This window comes from Lynx canadensis, chromosome A2, assembly GCF_007474595.2.
Source record: "Lynx canadensis isolate LIC74 chromosome A2, mLynCan4.pri.v2, whole genome shotgun sequence".
Taxonomy (NCBI): Eukaryota; Metazoa; Chordata; class Mammalia; order Carnivora; family Felidae; genus Lynx; species Lynx canadensis.
This window is the reverse complement of record NC_044304.2, coordinates 95,066,265-95,091,523: the sequence shown is the minus strand read 5'-3', so window position 1 is coordinate 95,091,523 and position 25,259 is coordinate 95,066,265. Positions and strand designations below refer to the sequence as shown.

The following is a 25,259-nucleotide window of genomic DNA, read 5'->3' as shown; positions in this document are numbered from 1 at the left end:
AAGGAGACACATTTGTAAGAGACCCGGGAGGGCGTGGACTAGGCAGCGCCGAACTCAGAGCCCAAAAAGGGTTGAGATAATCTCAAACACATTCGTATGGTGAAGCTGAGACTTACGGTTACTTCCCGGGCTGAGGATAAGGGTCAGGTGGACCCCGAAGCTCTGCAGTTCTGCCAACGCCGTGGCCGCCTCAGCCTCTCGCGCCGAGCAGGTGACCTCAGGTACCCTCCCGCCCCACCCACCCAGGCGGGTGCCCCCTCCTCGCCGGCCGGAGTGCGCCGGGCAGAGGCTGCTGGGGCCGAGGGTGCGCACTAGAGGCCCGCGAGGAACGCTGCGTGAGACGGAGGCACCCGCGACGAGGCTCAGACTGGGCGGGCGCCCCCCATCCCTCTCTGGCCGCCGCGCCGCCTCACTCAAGAGAGGGGAAGAGGGGGCGGTGGCTTTTGCCTCCGCCTCGCGGTCAAGTCCGGCTCATGCTCCAGCCTTGCACGCGCGCACGCAGCCTGGGCCGCCCTCCTCCCCACCCCCGCCTCCGGCTCAGCCGCTAGCGTGCCGGCCGCTGCCACCCCCGTCCTCGAGCCGCCGGCACCACCAGCACCAGACAGCCCGCAGCCCCAGCGGGAAGCAGCAGGAACGGCAGCAGCTAACCCGTCGACCCGGAAGCTTTTCCGTCGCCAACCGCGACGCTGCAAGGCGCATAAACCCGGAAGTGATTTCCTCGCCCCGGTAGCGGCGATATGGAAATCAAAGGTTTTTGAAGACCTGGAAACCCTTACTTTCGGGAGAGTGTGATATGGTGCTGAGGTGCGAGTAGAGGGAAGGCCAATAAAGAACTAGGCGGCAAGAGTTTCTCCGAGTCCAGAGACTCGAGCGCTTGAGGCGCATTTTGGGAAGAGCGGCCGAACACTCCAGGAGGCTTCTGGTGGCTACGGAGGGTTTTCCTGTCACAGGAAGTTAGGCCTGGCTGCTGGGAAAGAGAAGGAAGGAGGAATGAGAAAGCGGTGACAGCACCCCGCCCCGCAGGTGACTGTCCCACCCAGTGAGTTGAATGTAGCGGTCCTGGAAGTGCTCGGCCGCCCGCACGGGTGAGACGAGGAGGAGCGAGAACCAGATTCCCGCGAGGGAAAACAGAGGTGGGAGGCTGAACTACCTCCACATCTAGTTTCTCCAGGCAAGGAATTTATTTCTTAAAAGTAGTAACAGAGGCCAGAGCCACTTCTGGGGTGGCAGCTCTTTGAGCAAAGAGACGTGCACGTCCTTTCCCGGTAGTGGACGTTGGGTGGTGGCGGAGGAAAAATCTGGCAGAATGTTGGAGATTTTTTTGTTGTTTTTGTTTTTGTCATTTCGGCGAAGGCGATTCACAACTTGTCATTCCAGCTCATCTAACCTCTTAACACTTCTATCTTTTGAGGCTTTGGGGTTTCTCTGCTTTTTATTTATGGTGTATTTATCTTCAAAAGAAATCATTGATCTAGATGGCCTAACTCAGGATCTCACTCCCATTCCCTTCTGACTCGCTTAGAGAACTTGTGCGCCTTCACAATTTGTTTGCAAATGCTTCTTTCTCTTTGAATCTATAGTCTCTTAACTGCCTTGGTGGCCTCATCTTATTTGGGGGAAATGACAAAAATTCAAATATGTTTTCAAAAAAGTATAAAAACGATTCATTCCATGATCTTCTCCAGCCCTCACACCATGCTTTACTGTTAGTTGGTTCACCTAAATATTGGGTTGCAGAACTATAGTGGCAGCTGATACACAGCATATTTAGTACACTATGTATGAAATTATGCTCCCCCAAATAACCTTAAGTAACATTGGTGTTCACTGTAGGATTTCATTTGATTCCCGATGTCAGTATTACTTAGTTCCTTCTGTATTAGCCATATTTAGTGTAATTGCCTTCAAAAGCAATTTGAAGATTATTAAATATCTTAAGTTACAGAACGGAATGTCACTTAACAGAAAGAAAGCCTTTGAAAATTATCAGTGACACTTGTTGACCTTGATGATAAGTGATGATTAGAATTGGTGGGAGGGACAAGGAGGAAGCAAGCTTACTTAGAAGTAGCACCAATGGCTATTTTCTGTTCTACTTTATTAATAATTCCTCTCTTTTTAGCAAAAGGATGAGATTTCTATGGTCAATAAATCCCTATGGAGGAATTCTTACTGATAATTTAGTTGCCATCTCTTCTCTTTAACGTTTTAATGCTATAAAATAGTGAATTGTTCCAAGGGAATAGGGAAGGGTCAAATAACTTAGCTACTCTACCTCAGCTTTTTTCCTGTAACATGGGGATAACAGTAATAATACCTATTTCATCAGGTTTAGGGGGGAACAATGAATTAATGTATGTAAAGCACTTAACATAGTGTCTAGTACATAGTAAGCATTGTAAGCGTTATTCACATTATTTTTAAAACATATTAAGTGTTATATTGAGAAAATGAAAGCAACAAAACCCAAGGACAACTTGATAAAATCACTTTGGCTGGTGGGGATAAAAAATATGCTTTCTCAGTGATTTTCAACTATGTGAATAGAAACATTTTGTGGGTTTGGCTTGGTTTGGTTATTTCAAGTTGACGGGAGTTAAACAAAAGATTGAGAAACATTGTTTAAGGATGAAGAAAGGGGATCATTTTCTGTCTCAGGAACATTTTACAGAGACCTAACATAACATCCCAATTTTTGGTTTTTACTTACGAAGATATACTTTCTGATCACTGCTGGTAATTTCCTTTTTTTTTTTTATAAGTGAAATATTTTATTTATTTACTTATTTTAATTTAATTTTCTTTTTAAATTTACATCCAAGTTAGTTAGCATATAGTGCAACAATGATTTCAGGAGTAGATTCCTTAATGCCCCTTATGCATTTAGCCCATCCCCCCCTCCCATAACTCCTCCAGTAACCCTCTGTTTGTTCATATTTTGAAGTCTCTTATGTTTTGTCTCCCTCCCTGTTTTTTATATTATTTTTGCTTCCCTTCCCTTATGTTCATCTGTTTTGTCTCTTAAAGTTCGCATATGAGTGAAGTCATATGATTTTTGTCTTTCTCTGACTAATTTCACTTAGCATAATACCCTCCAGTTCCATCCACATAGTTGCAAATGGCAAGATTTCATTCTTTTTGATTACTGAGTAATACCCCATTGTATCTATATACCACATCTTTTTTATCTATTCATCCATTGATGGACATTTGGGTTCTTTCCATACTTTGGCTATTGTTGATAGTGTTGCTATAAACATTGGGGTGCATGTGCCCCTTTGAAACAGCATACCTGTATCCCTTGGATAAATACCTAGTAGTACTATTGCTGGTTTGTAGGGTAGTTCTATTTTTAATTTTTTGAGGAACCTCCATACTGTTTTCCAGAGTGGCTGCACCAGTTTGCATTCTTACCAGCAATGCAAAAGAGATCCTCTTTCTCCGCATCCTCACCAACACCTGTTGTTGCCTGAGTTGTTAATGTTAGCCATTCTGACAGGTGTCAGGTGGTATCTCATTGTGGTTTTGATTTGTATTTCCCTGATGATGAGTGATGTTGAGCATTTTTTCATGTGCCATTTGGCCATCTGGATGTCTTCTTTGGAAAAGTTCATGTCTTTTGCCCATTTCTTCACTGGATTATTTGTTATTTGGGTGTTGAGTTTGCAAAGTTCTTTATAGATTTTGGATACTAACCCTTTATCTGATATGTCATTTGCAAATATCTTCTCCCATTCTGTCGGTTGCCTTTTAGTTTTGCTGATTGTTTCCTTCACTCTGCAGAAGCTTTTTATGTTGATGAGGTCCCAGCAGTTCATTTTTGCTTTTCTTTCCACTGCTGGTAATTTCTACTAGCGTGTACTTTGTAAACTGGTAAGTCATCTTGTCAACTTTGACTTCTGCTTACTAAATTTGCAATACCCATATTCACATACTGAATCTTCTCTTCTTCTCCTGTGTAAAAGGCTCTAGTTTGTTCATCTGTACTCAATATAGCAAATTTTTTTTTTTTTAAGTTTATTTATTTTGAGAGAGAGAGTCGGGGAGGGGCAGAGAGAGGGAGAGACAGAATCCCAAGCAGGCTTTGTGCTTTGGATCGTCTGTCCCCTTTCTCTCTCTGCCCCTCTCCAGCTTGTTCTCTCTCTCTCTCTCTCTCTCTCACTCATAAATAAACCTCTCTCTCTCTCTCTCTCTCTCTCTCTCTCTCTCTCTCTCTCTCTCTCTCTCTCTCTCTCCCATAAATAAACCTAAAAGAAAATCATTCCTTTGGGGAAAAAAAAAGTATTTTTGATGTTTTGTTAAACTTTCTGGAATAGCAAAGAAATGTAACAAGCCTGCCCATGGGGACTAAATGGCATTTGTACACCTCCCCTTTTCCAAAGTGAAAACCAGAAATGCCCCTACTTTTCCAAAGTGAAACCCAGAAATGCTTTCAAATGATCCCAGGTAGGGTACCACCCTTAGTTGAGAACCACTTCTATATATTTGTAGGACCTTATCGCTTGGAACATTACCAGTTATACCTAAGCATTTTTCAGAATAGAATGAGCCATAACAAAATGTCACCTATTTCCTATACTTAGTCACTTGAACTTTTATCTAAAACTCAGTCTAAACATATTGCTAACTGTAGTTATACCTTTCTCTATTATTTTTTAGCTCAAGTTATTCTTTTCCAATCCCTCTGCATGTGTTTCTGCCTTGATATGTTAACAACTTTTGTTCTTTTCCTAACTTAATTAAGCCTTTGTTTTCTTGTTTCATGTCACTGAAAATGTGTGTATTTAAAATATTCAAGTATGAATATTTCTTGAAAATCAATTTTTAGAATCTTTGGAGGATATGTTAACATTAAATGATATAAAAACAAAATACCGTAACCCTCATGGTTGTGCCTTTTTTCTATTACATCACATTTGTTTATGTTTTAAAAGGTGAGTGGACTGTGTAGTACTATATATTCCAGAGAAATTATGAGTATTAATAAAGTATTTTCCTAGATTTTTAAAAATGTTTATTTATTTTTGAGGGAGAGAGAGAGAGAGAGAGACAGACATAGAGTATGCATGAGGGAGGGGCAGAGAGAGAGGGAGACACAGAATCCGAAACAGGCTTCAGGCTCTGAGCTGTCAGCACAGAGCCCAACGTGGGGCTTGAACCCACGAACTTGAGATCATGACCTGAGCCAAAGTCAGATGCTTAACCGACTGAGCCACCCAGGTGCACCCCTCCCCATTTTTTTTAATGGAAGTTTATCAGCACAGGAATTGATTATTTTATATTGTGTCTAGAAGATAAAGGATTACTTGATTTCTCTTTTAGGTGCTTAACAGAAAAAAAGGTTTGTGTAATTATGCTACATATGTTATACAATGTATTCACAACACAGTGTCTTTTTTTTTTTTTTTAAACAACCAAGAAAGTGCTTGAAATTCAAATACTTTTTGGAAATTCACCAGTGGATACTTAAATTAGTCTGGGGAAAAGGTGTGTGTGTGCACACAAGCGTGTGCATGTGCATGTGTAAAATACATATTTGGAAGAAAAAGTTGGAGTTATCTAGGGAATTGATAATGGAAGTGGAAAAGATTCTTAAATCATCATCAGAAAGATTTTATCAACTGACCAAGTGTTTTTGATTCTGCAATAGGCATCTCCAAAGAAAATTTGTAAGGTATATTTTAGCTAATCCAAATGTCAAATATCGAAGTTCTTTCTAAAGATTTTGGAGAGAATGTCAATGGCAGCTGCCTATTTCCAGCTTCCAAGCTTTTAACAATATGGCATTTACTGGTGTAATTTATGGAAAATAAGTGTGTAGAATTCTGAATTATTATCTCAGGTCATTATTTGCTTAGTATTTATAAGACATTTTATAATCTTTTTTTTTTTTTTTTAGGTCCAAAAGGCAGATTCTTACACAGTTTAGACATACAAAATTATTATCTCCATTAAATTTTTTCACAGAAAAGGAAAAAAGGAACATGAGAAAAATCTTAAAATTATAAGCTAAGATTTTGAATAGTTCAGTGGTAAGATCGTCATCTCTGGCTTGCCTTTTAGGTAGTATATATATTCTAAGATAGAAAAATAAACATGTTATTTTTGAAATTGTTTTTCAAACTGATTATGTTGATTATGTGTTTTTTAGTATTTCAGAGGATTTCTGTTTGTTTGTTTTATAAAGCAATGGGAAATCCAGAAAACATAGAAGATGCATATGTTGCTGTTATTCGTCCAAAGAATACTGCCAGTCTCAATTCTCGGGAATACAGAGCTAAGTCCTATGAAGTGAGAACAATTTACTAACATTTGATTTGCTACCATTGAATGTCATTTTTGGTTATTTTCATTTACATATATAGTCTTCTCATATCCTGTGAATTTTGGTTGACAACCTAGATCTTGGAAAAGTAGAACTGATGCTTCTAAAATCTCTGCTCCTCACCGTCTGCTTATCTGTTGCATGCCTTGTGACCATTATTTAATTGATAGGTGTAAATTATTGGATATTAAAGGCAGTCATTTGTGTTTTCTTTATAATGTATAAATTTAATTTTTAAAAAGTACAATTTATGAAATGACTCTCAAAAATTAAAAAAAAACATTGCAAAAGTCAGCTTATTCCAAGTTCCAATGTAAATATTGTTCTTGGTTATTTCCCCAAAGAACTCTTTTTTAACAGTTCATTTTAAAATATCTTTTTAACTTTAGTTAAAGTTTTAAGCAATTAAGTTACTTCTCTGTAGTCCGGAATTGTATTACATATACTAATAAACGTGATTGAGGCCAAAAAAAACCCAACAACAACAAAACCTAAAACAGAATTATCTCTTCTATGCGACAGATTCTAGGCATCACAAAATACTTCTAACTCCAGCTAATTTCTCTAGCTTAAATTGCTTTCTTAAGGTTAGTTATCTGAAACCTATTAAAGGATATTGCAGAGGTTCTCAGGAGGTTGCTGCTTCAGTAATGCTCTGGCTTACCAGTTCTCAATCCTGAATGTACTGTTGAATCACCTGGGGAACTTTAAAACTTTCACTACCAGGGCCCCACTCCCCACACATGCTGATTTAACAGGTCTGGGATGAAGCTAGGCATTGCTATTGTTTTAAAAGCTTCCCAGGATATTCTAATATGAAGCTAGGGTTAAGAAAGACTGCTGGCTTATTATAATCTAGGGCAAGTAAATTTTATTTTAAATTTTAATATTTTTCTCATCTAAGATTTTGTTGCATGAAGTTCCCATTGAAGGACAGAAAAAAAAGAGAAAGAAAGTTTTATTGGAAACTAAACTTCAAGGCAACAGTGAAGTAACACAAGGCATATTGGATTATGTAGTAGAAACTACCAAACCAATTTCTCCTGCAAACCAGGGTATCAGAGGTAGGAAACTTTTTCTTTTCTTTTTCTTTTTTTTTTTTTTTTAATACAGTTTCCTTCAACTGATTGTGGAGAAAGATATTTTTAAAAATATATTAAGATCAATTTCTTTGGGTAGCCTGGATAGCTCAGTTTTAGAGTGTGTGACTCTTAATCTCAGGGTTGTAAGTTCGAGTCCCACATTGGGTTTAAAGATTACTTAAAAATAAATTTTTTATTTTTTAAAAAAATGTTTATTATTTTTGAAAGACAGAGAGACAGGGTAGGAGCGGGGGAAGGGCAGAGAGAGAGGTAGACAACCGAATTTGAAGCAGGCTCCAGGCTATGAGCTGTCAGCACAGAGCCTGATGTGGGGCTTGAACCCGTGAACTGTGAGATCATGACCTTAGCTGAAGTTGGACACTTAACTGACTGAGCTACCCAAGCGCCCAAAAATAAAATCTTTAAAAAAAAAAAAATCAATTTCTTTTTATGTTCCTTTCCATTAAAAAAAAGAAAAAAGCTTGAAAAAGACTCAGAAAACTTTTTTTTAAGGTGTAGCAAAGCCCTTCAAGAAATAACTTGACTGTAATGTTCTTTTAAGTTGAAAAATATTTAAATAAGTTGCAGTGTTAATGATTTGTTCAGTAGAGATAGGAAACTAAGGGGTGTCTTGAAAACTAAGAGAAAATTCAAATCACTTTTACGAGAAATATAGTTTTCAATTTAAGTGTCTTTGAACTACAATTTTTATTTATAAGGAAGCTGTTTAAAAATTAACCAATTGGGGTATCTGGGTGGCTCATTCGGTTAAGTGTCCAACTTCAGCACAGGTCATGATCTCGTGGTTAGTGAATTGGAACCCCGTGTTGGGCTCTGTGCTGACAGGTTAGAACCTGGAGCCTGCTTCAGATTCTGTGTGTGTGTCTCTCTCTGCCTCTCCTTCACTCACGCTCTGTTTCTGTCTGTCTCTCAAAAATGAATAAATGTTTAAAAAAAAAAAAGTTACAAAAATTATAAACTATGTCCAAGATTCAGGCATTATTATTAAGAAGCTAAAGCCAATTTCAGTCAAATAGCTGCTGAAAACAGTTGTTGATGAGGTAAGGCATACCTGTCTGTGCCTACTTTTTTTTTTTTAAAGCTTATGCGGTGTTTTTTTTTTTCTGTTACTCTGTCTAGAAATTGTCTAATTCATCTGTTTTCAGTAAAGAGACTATTTATGTTGCAGAGATAGGGTTGAATCCTGTGGTTTCAGTTATTAGTTATTTTGGGTATTTGTTGTCTAGAGACAGTTGAACTGTAAGCCTCTGATTCATAATTTTTAGAGTATCATTCACCATATTTTACCTTTTTTTTAATGTTTATTTTTGAGAGACAGAGACAGAGCATGAGTGGGAGAGGTGCAGAGAGGGAGACACAGAATTTGAAGCAAGCTCTAGGCTTTGAGCTGTCTCCACAGAGCCCGACAGAGGGCTTGAACTTGTGAACCATGAGGTTGTGACCTGAGCCAAAGTTAGGCACTCAACCAACTGAGCCACCCAGGTGCTCCCATATTTTTTTTACCTTTCTAATAGGTAATCTCCCTAAGAGGGCCTGAAGGGTAGAGGCTCTAAGGCCTTACAACTCAGTTATAATAAGTTACTGCATAAATTTATAGATCTCTGATACATATTCTAAGTCCCTTAAAGAGATCTCCTTTCCCTAATCATCAGATTGATTTTTTAATAAAATGATCTAGAAATTGATCTTAGCTAAAAAGGGGACTATCCTTGTTGGTGATCAAGGCACATAAAAGGCTCTTTTTGGACACCACAAATTTGTCAGTCTTTTCTACCTTAGTCTTGAACTTCTCTGATAAATTTTCATCTAGACTTGTTCTACTGTTGCCAAATTGTTGTAGTTATCAGGATTGATCCTGAGATCAAATTCCTGAGACATATATCCAGATCACATATTTGAGCTAAGACAGACGAGTCATAATTTGTTATGTGAATTAGCCATACTCTGCCACTCAGTCCATTCACCCAGAAGGGGGATGGAGTGATGTCATTGTTAACAAAGATGTCCTCTGGCCCAGAGAAATGGGTAGTGCTTTTAGAAGATTTTCCAGGAGATGTAAAAAATTTTTTTAATGTTTATTTTTTGAGAGAGAAATGGAGAGAGAGAAACAGAGCATGAGCGGGGGAGGGGCAGAGAGAGAGGGAGACTGAATCCAAAGCAGATTCCAGGCTCTGAGCTGTCAGCACAGAGCCCGATGCGGGGTTTGAACCCACAAGCTGTGAAATCATGACCTGAGCTGAAGTTGGACGCTTAACCAACTGAACCACCCAGGCACCTCTAGGAGCTTTTAATAAGAGAAATTAAAATGGCGAACTTTAACCTAACTAGTTATATTAGTTATAATAAGCCATACCACATCCTGACTATACTTTTTGTATTGAGTTTTCTAAATATATGAAATATTTTTGTAGAGTAAGAGGATTCCTTATACAAGCATCACATGTAAATCACAAAGACTTTATAATAGCAGTGGTTATACCTTAATTTTTTGTGCAGTGCTATATATTGTTTATAAAAGCACTATCACCCCTACTTATTAATGAAATTCTTAAAAAAAATTTTTTTTAACGTTTATTTATTTTTGAGACAGAAAGAGACAGAGCATGAGCAAGGTCGGGGCAGAGACAGAGAGGGAGACACAGAATCTGAAACAGGCTCCAGGCTCTGAGCTATCAGCACAGAGCCCGATGCAGGGCTCAAATTCGGGAATGGAGAGATCATGACCTGAGCTGAAGCTGGATGCCTAACTCACTGGGCCACCCAGGTGGCCTTTAATGAAATTCTTAAATTGGTCCTGTGAGTTGGTATATGGTCATCTTCACATCTGTAAAATGGAAATGCAGACAGGATATTACTCGTTAAGGTCATACTCCCATTAGTGGAGGAGTTAGGACTAGAACCTTCATTTCCCAACTTGTAGTCAGTGCTTTTATTTTTTCCCCACAACAGATCTCATTACATCTGTCATTTGCAAAGTACGCAATTAAACAATGGATCAGAACTGGGTTTAGGGATGCAGCAAAACAGGAAAGATAAAGTGGGACAGGACCTCAAGCTAGACAAAAGAAATTGCCTCTGAAATTTATTAGATGTTATCCTCTATGTAACACTTATATTTTGTACACATGTCCAATTTGTAAAATAATTGGGGGCTATAATAATCACATATATTGACTCCAGTATTTTGTGAATAAATGAAGCTGCTTGAACTCTTAGATTATCTACCTGTCCATAGAAGGTATCCAGTCAGTCTTCCTACTTGGGTCAGGAACAAGTTTCTGTATCTTGGAGTGGGGAAACTGGAAGAGTTGACAAAAATCATGGCAAAGGTGTCCAGATGAGAGGTTTTAGAGGGCACGATTTGTAGGTTATTATTTGTAGCCCCCTTGTGGCCAAATCTGGAAAAACACTAAGAATGGAGGTTACAATTCAGAATACAGTAGTAGTTTGTAGCCCAATCAGATTTTAATAAACACTGACATTGAGGGTGGAGGTTGAGTGTTAACTTTAAGACTTTGCAACTTACATATACCACCCTCCTTATCTACCTGAGATCATAGTAAAATTCTTCCCATCTGTATCTCAGCTGAATGAGGAAGTACTGTATATGGCTCTTGACTGCAGGGTGCCTTGCTATTCAGCTGCTCTGTCAGTCTTTAGCAGGACAGTTTTCTTTGCTATACATAGGAAGCTTCTCTTTTAGTCAAGACCAGGACCATGAATCTACTTGGTTGATTGTGCACAGAATAATTTGCATTATTATCAGGATTAAGAGTTTTCATTAGGGCATATAATAAAATTGGCTGTTTTTATATTTTAACTCCTCTTTTATTTATTTATTTATTTTTTTTTTAATTTTTTTTTTCAACGTTTATTTATTTTTGGGACAGAGAGAGACAGAGCATGAACGGGGGAGGGGCAGAAAGAGAGGGAGACACAGAATCAGAAACAGGCTCCAGGCTCTGAGCCATCAGCCCAGAGCCCGACGCGGGGCTCGAACTCACGGACCGCGAGATCGTGACCTGGCTGAAGTCGGACGCTTAACCGACTGCGCCACCCAGGCGCCCCTATTTTAACTCCTCTTAATGCTGCCTTTTAAAAAATTTTCTAGTTCTCAAAAAATAAAAAATGGGGGAGCGCCTGGGTGGCTCAGTCTGTTAAGCGTCCGACTTCGGCTCAGGTCACGATCTCACGGTCCGTGAGTTCGAGCCCCGCGTCGGGCTCTGGGCTGATGGCTCAGAGCTGGGAGCCTGCTTCCGATTCTGTGTCTCCCTCTCTCTCTGCCCCTCCCCCGTTCATGCTCTGTCTCTCTCTGTCTCAAAAATAAATAAAAAACGTTAAAAAAAATTAAAAAAAATAAAAAATGGGATAAACTAAAAAAAACAAATCTTAACATATAGAGAACAAATTAGTTGTTACCAGAGGGGAGGTAGCTAGGGGGTATGGGTGAAATAGGTGAAGGGGATTAAGAGCACTTATCCTGATGAGCATTAAGTAATATATGATATTGTTGAATTCCTATATTATATACCTGAAACTACTACAACACTAGATGTTAACTACATTGGAATTAAAGTATTTTTTTCTAATTCTCAAGGTAATTTATAAAATTTAAAAGACCTTTTTTTTTTTTTTTTTTTTTTTTTTAATCAAATGGTTAGGAAAACGAGTGGTCCTAATGAAGAAATTTCCTCTGGATGGAGAGAAGATCGGCAGAGAAGCGGCATTATTTATTGTTCCATCAGTTGTCAAAGGTAAAGTCTAAGATTTACCTTATGGATCTTTATATATTTTAGACACTAAGTTAAAATCTCCTGAGGAATTTAGGAATTTATATTCATAGTTACTATTCTAATATTGTTGTAAAATACGTATTTTTAAATTAGTAGAAGGTGGGGAAATTTGTTACTTAAAAAAAGATGTTTTGATTTCAAAGTAATATTCAGCCTTCTGGACTAAACAGTAATGTTTTTGTTTCTAGTTTTAAAAATAGAATACAGAAGTGAGGAAGGAAGCCATAATTGAAATAAAAAGTTTTCAGGTTATAAGGGATTTTTCAAAGGATATGACTAGAAATAGATATTTCATTATTTTGGAAAATTAACAGACTATCATCAGGACCTATCTGGTATAAGAAGGTGTTAATAACAGTTCTAAAATACTCTGCCCAACAAACAGTATCGGTATTATTTAAAGACTTTAGATCAAATGTAAAAATTTGAGCCCTTGACATCCTGGAATAATTGAAAAATTACTAAATTTCAGTGCAGAACATGTAGCCTACTAATTTTGTGCTCTTGGGCAAATCACCTCTTTAAGCCTCAGCTCTGTTTGTAAGATGGGTATCTGCTCCTACCCAAGTTCATTGTGCTGGAAGAATTAATTAAGGTATTAGGTGTGAAGATCACTTTGGAAACTTTAGAGTACTACTCTCCTATAAGGCAGTAATAATACTGACGATAAATTAATGACCCAGTGGGGATATGCCATCAGCCTGCTGCTAACATAGTACTTACACATATTTTATTAGCCAGCTCTGGCATTCCAATTATATATATTTTTTTCCCAGTCATACTTAGACTAAGAAGTGCAGTATTTTAAATGGTGTTGGAAATGTTATTAATCAGAATTTTGCTACATTGTTAAGGAAGAAAACAAGGAAACAACTTCTGTAATCCTCTAAGAATATAGGTCTTCTAATTCCAAGTGGATAAGGTCACAGAACTGGTCATCAGTTTAATCAAGGTCTTCTAAATCCAAATCTAAAACAATTCATGTTACACTTAACTGTTTTTTTAATGAAAAATATGTTATTGTAAACCTTATACGTGATGACATTATTCATTTTTCTTTTTCAGATAATACTAAATATACATATACTCCAGGATGCCCAATTTTTTACTGCTTACAAGATATTATGCGAGTCTGTAGTGAATCCAGCAGTCACTTTGCTACACTTACAGCAAGGATGTTAATAGCCTTGGATAAGTAAGAAATACCACTAAAAATATTTTTTAATAAGCCAAATACAGCTTCATAGTAGAAATTAGCTCTGTTAGAACAGAAGCAAATAATATGTATGTAACACAATGGTAAGTTTTTGAAGTAAAATATAAAAATGAAAAGCTCCAAAGACAGGATTTTCCTGGTTTGCTTACAATGGGCTAATTTTTTTTTCAAAAATGACAAAGACTGCCCTGGATGAAGGATTAAGATTCCTTGATATAAAACTAGATTTGGGGGATTTTTTTGTTTGTTTTTTTGTTTTAATCTTCAAGTTGAGTTAACCACTGCCTTTGTTTTCCCTCCTACTTTTATACGAGATCTCTTATTTCCATCTTTCCTCCACTGCAGTAGTTCAATAGAACTAATTATGTCTTTAAAAATAATTAGGAGTGCCTGGGTGGCTCAGTTGGTTAAGTATCTGACTTCAGCTCAAATCATAATTTCACAGTTCATGGGTTCGAGCCCCGTGTCAGGCTCTGTGCTGACAGCTGGGAACCTGGAGCCAGCTTTGGAGTCCGTGTCTCCCTCTCTCTGTCTCTCCCTTGCTCGTGCTCTGTGTCTCTCTCAAAAATAAACATTAAAAAAAAGTTGTTTTTTTAAACAGTTAAATAAGCAATAGACTGAAGTTCTCTTTCTGTTTTCCCTAATGCTGGGCCAAATGGCTCCTCTAGTTGTTCTGACAGATTTAGTATTGAGTTACTCTGAGTGAGAGTAGACAAGAGTAAGTTAGACAAGTTGTTTAAACCTATCATGCCTTTGTCTTTCTGTAACAACAGAGCAAATGTCACCTACATCTCAATGGTTCAGATCTTAAAAGTACTTCATGTTTTTTGAAAGGCGTTTTATTATAATGGTATATGCATTTTTTAAAATTTATTTTGAGAGAGACAGAGCACAAGTGGGGGAAGGGCAGAGAGAGAGGGAGAATCCCAAGTAGGCTCCATGCTATCAGCGCAGAGCCCCATGCGGGGACTGAACCTACGAACTGTGAGATCATGACCTGAACTGAAATCAAGAGTCAGATGCTCAACCAACTGAATCACCCAGGTACCCTGGTATAAACATCTTTAAAAATAGTTTGCTGTGTCTATTAACAAAAACTTTGATTAATACTAAATGAAGTATTTAACACTAGCTAAAAATATAAAAATCTGAATGTGATATTAGAATGTATCACACAATAGGGGGCACCTGGGTGGCTCAGCTAAGCATCTGAGTTCGACTCAGGCCACGATCTTACAGTTTGTGATTTCAAGCCCCACATTGGGCTCTCTCCTGTCAGTGTGGAGCCCGTTTCAGATACTGTCTCCTCACTCTGCCCCTCCCTAACTTGTGCTTTCTCTCTGTCTCAAAAATAAATACAAGAAAAAATTTTTTTAAAGGGGCACCTGGGTGGTTCAGTTAGTTACTGAACTTTGGCTCAGGTCATGATCTCACAGTTTGTGGGTTCAAGCCCCACTTTGGGCTCTGTGCTGACAGTTCAGAGCCTGGAGCCTGTTTCATACGCTGTGTCTCTTTCTCTCTGTCCCTCCCCTGCTCATGCTCTGTTTTTATCTCTCAAAAATAAATAAATTAAAAAAAAAAAAAGAATGTATCACACATCAGAGTTGGATGGTCTACTTTCTTCATCTTCACTTTTGAACAAATACTTCTACTACCTCTTCTTTATTTTGCCAGGTGGTTAGATGAACGCCATGCACAATCTCACTTTATTCCAGCTTTATTCCGGCCTTCTCCTCTTGAGCGGATAAAAACTAATGTCATAAACCCTGCATATGCTACTGAATCAGGTCAAATGGAAAACTCATTACATATGGGCTACAGTGCACTAGAAATAAAGAGTAAAATGTTAGCCCTAGAGAAAGCAGATACCTGTATTTACAACCCTTTGTTTGGATCAGATCTTCAATATACGAACCGGGTAAGAGTTGAATGAATTTTGGCTCTGATTTCAAAAGACATTTTATGTCAAATGTAATTTTTTCCTAAGGTAAATATACCTGTTACTAATTGTAACCATAAGATGACATATACAGTTAGTTGTATATATGTCTATTAAAGCCAAGTATCTGAAGCTCTTAAGGGGTTTTTGTTTTTTCTATTTTCCCGTTTTAGGTAGATAAAGTGGTAATAAATCCATACTTTGGTCTAGGAGCTCCAGACTACTCAAAAATCCAAATTCCCAAACAAGAAAAATGGCAGAGAAGCATGAGCAGTGTCACAGAAGACAAGTACTGTTTTGGTTTTACTCCACATTGCTTTTTTAAAACTTATATTCTAATGTTAAAATATTGTTTAAAATGATATATGCAATTAGTATGCAATGTAATCATTGCATAGATGATTTAGTTTGCAGCTGCTAAGTGACCAAAGCTTTCATATATATATCATGTTTGTTTTGAAACAGTTTGAATTTCAAAAGTGCTTTTAAAAAAAAAATTATTTGTTTTTAATAATTAGGGAACGACAGTGGGTAGATGACTTTCCTCTCCATCGAAGTGCCTGTGAAGGAGATTCAGAATTACTAAACCGTCTTCTCAATGAAAGATTTTCAGTCAACCAATTAGATAGTGACCACTGGGCGCCCATTCATTATGCATGCTGGTAAATGGATTACTTTTTTTTTTTTCTTAGAAGGAATGAATCTTTAGTTATAAACGTTAGTGCTTCTTTTCAGAACTATTCTCATTCCAGCTCCTTTTTCTCTACCACGTTTGCCTTATGAGCTTTCTATTTAGATATCTGATTACTATATATACATACCACTGTTCAGAATTACAAGGTCTGCCCCATGAGAAAAGTATCATTGGTGTTCTTATGCATTACCAGGTCATCCTGTGTAATAGCTAATCACTAGCAAGTGTCATTATATAGCAGTAGGTCCTTTATTCACCCTTGTAATTTCTATTGTTTTGTATTAGATAAATGTTTGTTTTACTCTTCTCTTGCTATAAAACTTACATGAGGTAACTACTTATGTTTTGATGTTGATCATATTAGATAAGTATCCATTTAGTACTTTGGAAAACTGTGGCATCGAGAAACTCCCAAAAGCCTTCATTAGAATCAAAGCCTTCCATTCTTTATTTTTTTTTAAGTGGAATTAACTCACAAGATTGGGGTTATTAACTCTTTCTACTCACTGTGAACTTGTGTTCATTACAGTATTTAAGCGTTAGCTATAGTTTATTCTCTAAAAAGGATGTAATGAAGTGATTTACCATTATTTCTTATGGGTAAGCTGCTTTTGAGTTACTGTTGAAAGTGAACTTCCTTGGCTAGTTTAAGAAGTGCCTACATTATTCACTGCCTGTTAAATGTCCACTTTTTCTTTTTGAAGGTTTATTTCTTTATTTTGAGAGGGGTAGAGGGAGAGAGAGAGAGAGAGAGAAAATCACAAGTAGGCTCCGAGCTGTTGGTATAGAGCCCAACGTGGAGCTGGAACTCATGAACTGTGAGATCATGACCTGAGCCAAAATCAGGAGTCAGACACTTAACCAGCTGAACCACCCAGGCGCCCCAAATGTGCACTACGTCTTATCTGAGCCACATTTAACAAGATATTTCACCTCTCCGTGTCTGTTTATCTATATGTAAAGGCATTAATTCGATCATTGCTCAAACTTATTTTGATTTCACTGATTCCAAAATTTGTGATCCAGTAGCTAAATATAGTTGCTTTTAATATACATCTTTTCTCTCTTAAAAAATATGCTGTTTCCCTAAAACTATGCTAGTTTATTCAAGAAATATGCTCTTAATTTTTTTTCTATTTCCTCAAAACTAGGCTTCTTTATTCTGTGTGTTCTTAATTGTTTTCCCATTACAGGGAATCTTCTATTCATATTTGGAGTTACCTTAAATATATATATGTACATATACGTATATTTGTATACATATGTATGTATATGTGTATATATATCTATACACACACACACACGTATATATTTTAATTTTTTTATTAGAGAGCTTGAGCTGAGGAGAGGGGCAAAGGGAGAGAGACAGAAAACCTTAAGCAGGTTCCACACTCAGCACGGAGCCCAAAGTAGGGCTCAATCCCAATACCCTAGGATCATGACCTGAGTAGAAATCAGAAGTCAGACGCTCAACCGACTGAGCCACCCAGGCATCCCTACCCTAAATATTTTTTAACTGAACTTCTGTTTGTTTCTTCAGATTACTAATAAATATTGGTAGCAGCAGCAGTACAAAAAGAAATCACGTGCCTTATATGGAACTAAACGAAAAGAGGTAGAGAATATACTTCAAATCACAAGAAAGTACACTGTGGAATTGGGAAGGATGGAGGCAGAGAATTTTAGTTGAGAAATCCCAAATTTATATTTGGTTAATATTGTCCTTTTTTGTGGCATGGGTTATTTTCTAATAAAAGAATGGTAATATTTTTAAGTATTACATAAAAACAGAAGTATGGTATAGTATTTAATGTTCTTTGGAATGTACTTAGGTTTTAGTTGTAATAATTCTTATTTCCTAAAAGTATGACCTTTGGGAAGTTACTTAATGTCTCTAAGGACCTGTGTCTTTATCTACAAGATGAACTTAATATATTTCTTAAGATTAAAGGAGAAAATGCAAATAAATGCTTTGAGGGTACCTTGCACATAATAAGTATTCAATAAATGTTGGCTGTTATTAAAATATTGTAAAAATTTAAAGATTTTAATATCTAAATCTGAAATTTATAAATCTGTAGTTTATTTATTTTGTTTATTTATTTTTTTTTAGAGAGAGAGAGAGTGTGTGCTTGCCAGCTGGGGAAAGGGGCAGAGGTTGAGAGAGAGAGACAGGGAGGGAGGGAAGGAGAAAGGGAGGGAGGGAGGGAATCTCAAGCAGGCTCCATGCTCAGTGTGGAGCCTGACATGGGGCTCAATCCCATGACTCTGGGATCATGACCTGAGCCAAAATCAAGAGTCTTAACCAACTGAGCCAGTCAGGCGCCCCTAACCCATAGTATTTTTAATTGGAAAATCTTACTACTACAGTATACCAAGGAAAAGAGTTTTATCCTTAGATAACATTTTCTGTCAGTTAGAAATAATAACCATATTTAATATATCAGGAGTAGTATGGGCCACCTTGCAATACTTTCATCAGATGAATCATTTAATTAATGTGAATTTGAATGAAGGTAGATTCGACCATTTAGTAAGAACTTAAATTACTTTATCTTGGAAATGTACTTTTATTCCCTAATTAGTATAAGGATCGAGGAGGGGAATACTAGGTTATCTCATTAAAAGTTGGATTTGAGGCCTAACTTTATAAGCTTAGACAAGATGTTTTACCCCTCTTGGTCTATTTTCTCATCTTAAAGTGAGGGTTTTTATTAGATTGATGGTTCTCAAACATTTTGGTGGCAGGACTCCCTTTTCACTCTCAGAAGTTACAGGATCCCGGGATGCCTGGCTGGCTCATTGGTTTTAGCTCAGGTCATGATCTCGTGGTTTGTGGGTTGGACCCCCACTTGGGCTCTGTGCTGGCAGTGCAGAGCCTGGTTGGGATTTTCTCTTCCTCTCTCTGCCCCTCCACACTTGCACTGTCTCTGTTTCAAAATAAATAAACAGAAACTTTTTAAAAATTATTAAAAAAAAAGTTACAGAATCCCAAAGAGCTTTTGTTTATGTAAATTATATCTAGTGTTGCTTATCATATTAGAAGTTAAACCTGAAAAATATTTTAAGTATTTATTAATTCATTTAAAAATGTTTATGAAATATGCCATATTTTTCAAAATTAAAAAAAATTAATGAGAAGAGTAGAATTGTTCTACATTTGTTGCAGTATTATATGTCACATGGCTTCCTGAAAATCCCACTGTACACTTAAGAGAAAGTGAAAGTTTAAAGGATCAGTAGCATTTTAGTATTATTATTAACGTATGTTTGACCTAGAGGATACCTTGAAAAGATTTCAGGGATTCTCAGGGGTTCCCAGATCACTCTTTAAGGACCACCCCTAAGATTACTCCAAGCTTTTAAAATTCTCATATTGGTGACCATCTACCTGAAAACTATTCTGTACTATTTTCCAAAACTGTTTAAGTTGCCTTTCTTCCCATATGGGTAACTTATCAACCACTCAGTAAATGTTTCACCGACATCACATAATCTATGACCTTTCTCAAATCAATGTCTTTTTTCTCTGATCCTATTTTTAGGTTTCATGTTATTGCTAGAGAGTATTTTTGAACTATGAGTATTTTATTCCCTTCAAATTACCCCATCTTCACAGTAGCTTAGCTGTCTATCCTTTTGGTCTCATTTATCCTGTCAGCCATTTAGTCCTCCCTTATGAGCTGTTCTAAACCTTTGTAGTCATAAGCACTTAAACTCCCACTACTTCCTTTCTCTCCTCTTATCAGGTAGTTTTACCCCCCTATTTTCAAAGAAAATTGAAGCCATCAGAAATGTCCTTCTGTATAGTTTTTGTTCTCATCTCTCTCCTGTGTCATTCAGTATGCAAGTAAAAGTCCTTGTTTGCCATTAAATTCACTCTCTCCTTTTCTGCATTTTCTTTTTTATTGCCTTCAAACATGTGTGGTCTCTCCCTCTTGAAAAGAACATTAAGGGGCGCCTGGGTGGCGCAGTCGGTTAAGCGTCCGACTTCAGCCAGGTCACGATCTCGCGGTCCGGGAGTTCGAGCCCCGCGTCGGGCTCTGGGCTGATGGCTCAGAGCCTGGAGCCTGTTTCCGATTCTGTGTCTCCCTCTCTCTCTGCCCCCCCCCCCCCGTTCATGCTCTGTCTCTCTCTGTCCCAAAAATAAATAAATAACGTTGAAAAGAACATTAATTTGGCCCTGCTGCCTTTTCTGGCCACTATCCCGTTTCTGTCCTTCCTTTCACTGCTACATCTCAAAGGTGAGTGGGTCACACTCACTGTTGTCTCTTTTTTTACTGTTCATGAACCTTCTTAAACTTTTCTGAGATTTTAGTCTCTTTCCCTGCTCTCCAGCATTAAATACTGTTGACCATCCCTTCATTCTAAGAACAAATTGGAGTTGAAGGGGCATAATGGAGCTATAATGAAGGTCAATACAAATGCAAATTATTATTGTTACATTATTAGTATTCTTGAAATACTCGCTTCCATTCTGTGACCTAAGCGTGTGTTATCGTATGGAAACTGCTATACTAAGATTCAGAAAACTGGATTCTAACACTGGCTAGTAACCATGGGACCTTCAGAAAGCTACTTACCTGGTTCGAGTTTCATTTTTCTTAACTGAGCAATAAAAATACTTCTGCCTGCCTCATAAGTTGTTTTGAAGATTATATTAAGTAATTATATATGAAAGTACCTTGAAAACTTTAAAGCATCATACAGAATGTATGTTTATATTAATTATTTGTATTACTTCTTGAATTGCTGTCTTAGACGTGTCTTTTCCTGTCCTGAAAGATTGTTTTTCAAGATGCATTTCATTGGTCTAAGATAATTTTTCTCTAAATTCTCTCTCAGAAGGATTTCATCCATTCTCCCAGCCTTAATGGTAATTCTTTTCAGTTAGATGAATTTGCCTATTCTCAGATAGATATGCCAAGCCTTTGCCTTCCTCCTGAGTACTAAGCATGCATTTTCAAATGCCTACTGAACAGTTCACTCATTTTTTGTGTGTAAGGCAGTTTATAGAATGCAGAGCCAGTGTACCTACCCTCCAGGAATTTCTAGGCTACCTCTTTGTGTGTTATATTGTATTTCCTCAAAAAATATATTTAAGAAGGAAAAAGGTTTTCTACCCATTGTTCCAGAATAATAAGGGGGAAAGTACATAAAATAAGTCCCACAAAAGAATGAAAAATGAAATGCTGCAGGTAGTGAGATTATAGAAGGGGAAGATTTTAAACTGTTTCTGAGAAATAACAGAATTTAACCTAAACAAAATGAGGAGGAGGGAAAGGACATCTCAAGAATAGCAAAGAACATAAGCAAAAAGTGAAATGAATAAAAAAGAGTAGCATACAAGTGGCAGGTTTAGGGTATAAGAAGGATATGTGAAAGGAGAAGAAAGGAAAGTGGATGGCAAATCAAATCACTTTTAAAGATGTGTAATTTTCCCTCAAATGTACCAAATTTCCTTTCCCTTTCCCCTTCCCCCTCCCACCCATTTATTTACAAACAATGAATATACTTTTCCAATATTGCTTCAGATTGTAGCCTTATAGAAGTCTTTGGCTCTGACCAAATTGTGGACTCAACTGTGTCTGACACAAGCCTTTGTACTCTTTTGTTTTTGTTTTTGTTTTTGTTTTTGTTTTTAAAGTAGGCTTCACATCCAGTGCAGAGCCCATTGCAGGGCTTGAACTCACGGTCATGAGATCAAGACCTGAGCTGAGATCAATAGCTGGGTGCTTAACCAACTAAGCAATCCAGACACCCACCATGCTTTGTACTCCTCTGGGTCTTTGTTTACTTACTCTTTTTCCCCCTACCTAAAATATTTTTACCTCTCTTCAGCATCTCTTCAGTTCCTTCCTATTTAAAGTCCAGTTCTAATTCTTCTATCAAAACATTTCAGGAAGTCTTAGACTGAAGTCTTGCCTTTTCTGACATTTTTTTAAAGTGTTAGTTATATATCATTTTGACTTGAGAAATAAACAATGCTTATTTTGTTGTTATTCTAAGCTGTTTCTTAAGTTTTACAGCATAATGTAACTTATCCAATGTTTTTGTTTTACCTCTGTGATTACACGGTAAGCCTTTATCCAAGCAGAGACCATGTATCTTCTCCATCTTTATGTCTCCCACATTGCCTAATACAACAGCTACATATCAAATTATATCTTTGGGCTTATTTTACAAATCACAATCAGACCTAAGTGAAAAGCATTATGAAGTTTATTTATGAGTTACATTCTGATTCTGAACCTATTTTTGACTAAAAATTTTATTTCCTTAATTTATAATTTTTGTACCTTGCATGTGGTAGTTCTTTCTCATCTTGTATTTGAGATTATAGTCCCTCCTAGTTGATCAGAAACAGAAACAGTTGAATTGAACCAGAAGAATTCATAAGAAATGCTTAGACACTGAAAAACATTTATGTCAGTATCTTACTAAAAAAAGATCTTAAATTTCTTTGAGATAGTGTCTGAGATTTAACTTTTTAAAACATCTTGGGGGCATCTGGATGGCTCAGTAGTTTAAGCATCCAACCCTTGTTTTCAGCTCTAGGTCATGATCTTGCAGTTGATCAGATCAAGCCCTGTGTTGAGCTCTGTGCTGACAGTGTGGAGCCTGCTTGGGATTCTCTCTCTCCTGTCTCTGCCCTTCTCCTGCTCACACGCACATTCTCTCTCTCTCTCTCAAAATAAGTAAATAAATATTAAAGATAATAATAATTTTTTTTAATGTTTCAGATTATTTTGGGGGGTAAGTTTCATTTTTTTTTTTTTTTTACAGGTATGGAAAAGTTGAGGCCACTCGCATATTGTTAGAGAAAGGAAAGTGCAACCCAAACCTTTTAAATGGACAGCTTAGTTCTCCTCTTCATTTTGCTGCTGGAGGAGGACATGCTGAAATAGTACAGATTCTCCTAAACCATCCAGAAATTGACAGAGTAAGTTATTTTCCAGGGTTTTTTTAAATGTCTAAGCAATGAATAACCAGTAATGACACTAAAATGTTCAATTGTATACTTGAGAAACCAACTGAAAAAAATAAATTTTACTTAGTATGTAGTATACATAATATCTATGTATAAGCTTTGATTTTATACATGTTTTTATTGTGATAAAATATGCCCCACATAAAATTTACCATTATAGCCATTTTTAGATGTATAGTTCAGTGGCATTAATTACATTCTTTTTTTTAAATTTATTTATTTTATTATTTTTTTCTTTATTTTTTTCTTTTTTCAATATATGAAGTTTATTGTCAAATTGGTTTCCATACAATACCCAGTGCTCATCCCAAAAGGTGCCCTCCTCAATACCCATCACCCACCCTCCCCTCCCTCCCACCCCCATCAACCCTCAGTTTGTTCTCAGTTTTTAAGAGTCTCTTATGCTTTGGCTCTCTTCCACTCTAACCTCTTTTTTTTAATTACATTCATATTGTGGTGCAATCGTCACCACCATCAATCTCCTGCATATACATAAAATTTAACCTCTTTTTGTGTTACGTGGTATTTCCTCAAAAAAATAAGAAAGAAAAAGAATTTCCACCCATTTTTCAGAATTTGTGTTAATAAGTATTTTAAAGGGGAAAATAATCGCTTTAAACAAAACCTTTGTTGGATCTTATAATCAGAACTTTAAAAAAACAATAATCACATTGATTAGTGCTTTGAGTCTTTCATCTTTATCAATTCATGTTTATTTTAAGTATTGTATGTGCTAAGTGTGGTTAATATTTAATACTTGACAAAAGTCTGTTTTTTGTGAAACTGACATTTTCACTTACAATACCATTTATCTGTAATACTTTTTTCTTTATATTTTTATTTTTTCCAATGTTTCTAGCACATAACGGACCAACAAGGAAGATCCCCCTTAAATATTTGTGAAGAAAACAAACAAAATAACTGGGAAGAAGCTGCAAAACTGTTGAAGGAAGCCATTAACAAACCAGTAAGAATTACTTTCAGAAATAGAGCCACACCAACTGTTTAAATTAATAAGTAATTTGAGGATCTGTGGCAAGAGTGGAATGGATGGATGGTTTCTTTATTGCTTTTAGAAAACCTCATAGTTAGATCTCTTAAGTATTAAATTTGTTATCATCCCTAACATTAAGACATTTATTCTTGAATAACAAAATAAAATTGCATGATAAATCTTTCAAGCACTTAAAATTAACCTAATTTCCAGTATAATCTCAATACTTGATAATGTCTGAAATAATTAGCAATAACATTAAGATAGAGAAGAATTAAGAATTAGAAAAACTCAGTTTGCCTAATAGTTACAGTTATGATAAAATTATGATTAATTTAAAAACTGTGAAAACTTGCAAACCAGATAAAAGGATTTATATCAACAGATAAAGTGTAAAAGTTTGATCTCAACAAATATAATCTCTGAGCCTTTCCAGACCTTTCCATCAGTTAGGCAATAAGTATTTGTGGAGTATTTCTGTGAATTTAACACCTTGAAATGCTGAAAGTGACAAATGATAAAGAGTAAACATATGATCTCTGCCTTTAAGAATATAAACACACAAACTCACCACACAACAGATTTTGTCAAAATACTGTTCCATGAGCACAAGACAAAGTCAAGGAAGTAGGTAACAGTACAGGCACCCTTCTATTATACTTCATTACAATTTTTTTGAAATTTTTTTAATGTTTATATATTTTTGAGAGAGAGAGAGTGTGTGTGTGCAGGCGAGGGGTAGAGAGAGAGGCAGACACAGAATCTGAAGCAGGCTCCAGGCTCTGAGCTGTCAGCACAGAGCCTGATGTGGGGCTCGAACTCATGAACCACAAGATCATGACCTGAGCCGAAGTCAGACTCTTAACCGACTGAGCCACCCAGGTGCCCTCAATTTATTTTCTAATTATATAGAAAACATTATTATTCCTGGCATAATTTTTATATTCTAAATGAACACGATAAGAGGAATTAGGTACTTTTATCTAAAATGAACTGGCCTGGAAGTTATTTGGGGGCTTCCAATATAGTAAAATGTGTTGAGAACATATTGAGTTACTTCCAGTGACAATAAAAACGTATTGAGGATATATTGAGAAACCACAATTAGCTATTACCTCACACCAATCAGAATGGCTAGTTTCAAAAAGATAAGAAATAAGAAGTGTTGGTGAGGATTTGGAGAAAATGGTGGAACCCTTGTGCA

At 36.9% G+C, this 25,259-nt stretch overlaps 2 protein-coding genes across 7 annotated transcripts in view; one reads left to right on the top strand and one right to left on the bottom strand.

Annotated features, from left to right (window-relative positions):
* Nucleotides 1-625, bottom strand: part of ANKIB1 (ankyrin repeat and IBR domain containing 1) — a 148,672-nt gene extending 148,047 nt beyond the window's left edge. For 2 of the 3 annotated variants that reach the window (XM_030307944.1, XM_030307945.1), the window contains exon 1: nt 117-625. The gene's annotated coding sequence lies outside the window, so the exon portion shown is untranslated. The remainder of the gene's footprint in view (nt 1-116) is intronic. The other variant, XM_030307942.1, reaches the window with a different exon arrangement.
* Nucleotides 626-680: 55 nt separating this feature from the next.
* Nucleotides 681-25,259, top strand: part of KRIT1 (KRIT1 ankyrin repeat containing) — a 42,456-nt gene continuing 17,877 nt past the window's right edge. The window contains exons 1-10 of one of the 4 annotated variants that reach the window (XM_030307937.2): nt 681-1,171; nt 6,188-6,291; nt 7,230-7,389; nt 12,090-12,182; nt 13,287-13,416; nt 15,112-15,355; nt 15,550-15,665; nt 15,895-16,038; nt 22,857-23,013; nt 23,921-24,028. In XM_030307937.2, the coding sequence (XP_030163797.1) occupies nt 6,190-6,291; nt 7,230-7,389; nt 12,090-12,182; nt 13,287-13,416; nt 15,112-15,355; nt 15,550-15,665; nt 15,895-16,038; nt 22,857-23,013; nt 23,921-24,028 (1,254 nt within the window). In that variant the 5' untranslated portion in view covers nt 681-1,171; nt 6,188-6,189. Of the gene's footprint in view, nt 1,172-6,151; nt 6,292-7,229; nt 7,390-12,089; nt 12,183-13,286; nt 13,417-15,111; nt 15,356-15,549; nt 15,666-15,894; nt 16,039-22,856; nt 23,014-23,920; nt 24,029-25,259 lie in introns of all 4 variants that reach the window. The other 3 variants (XM_030307941.1, XM_030307939.1, XM_030307940.1) reach the window with 3 other exon arrangements.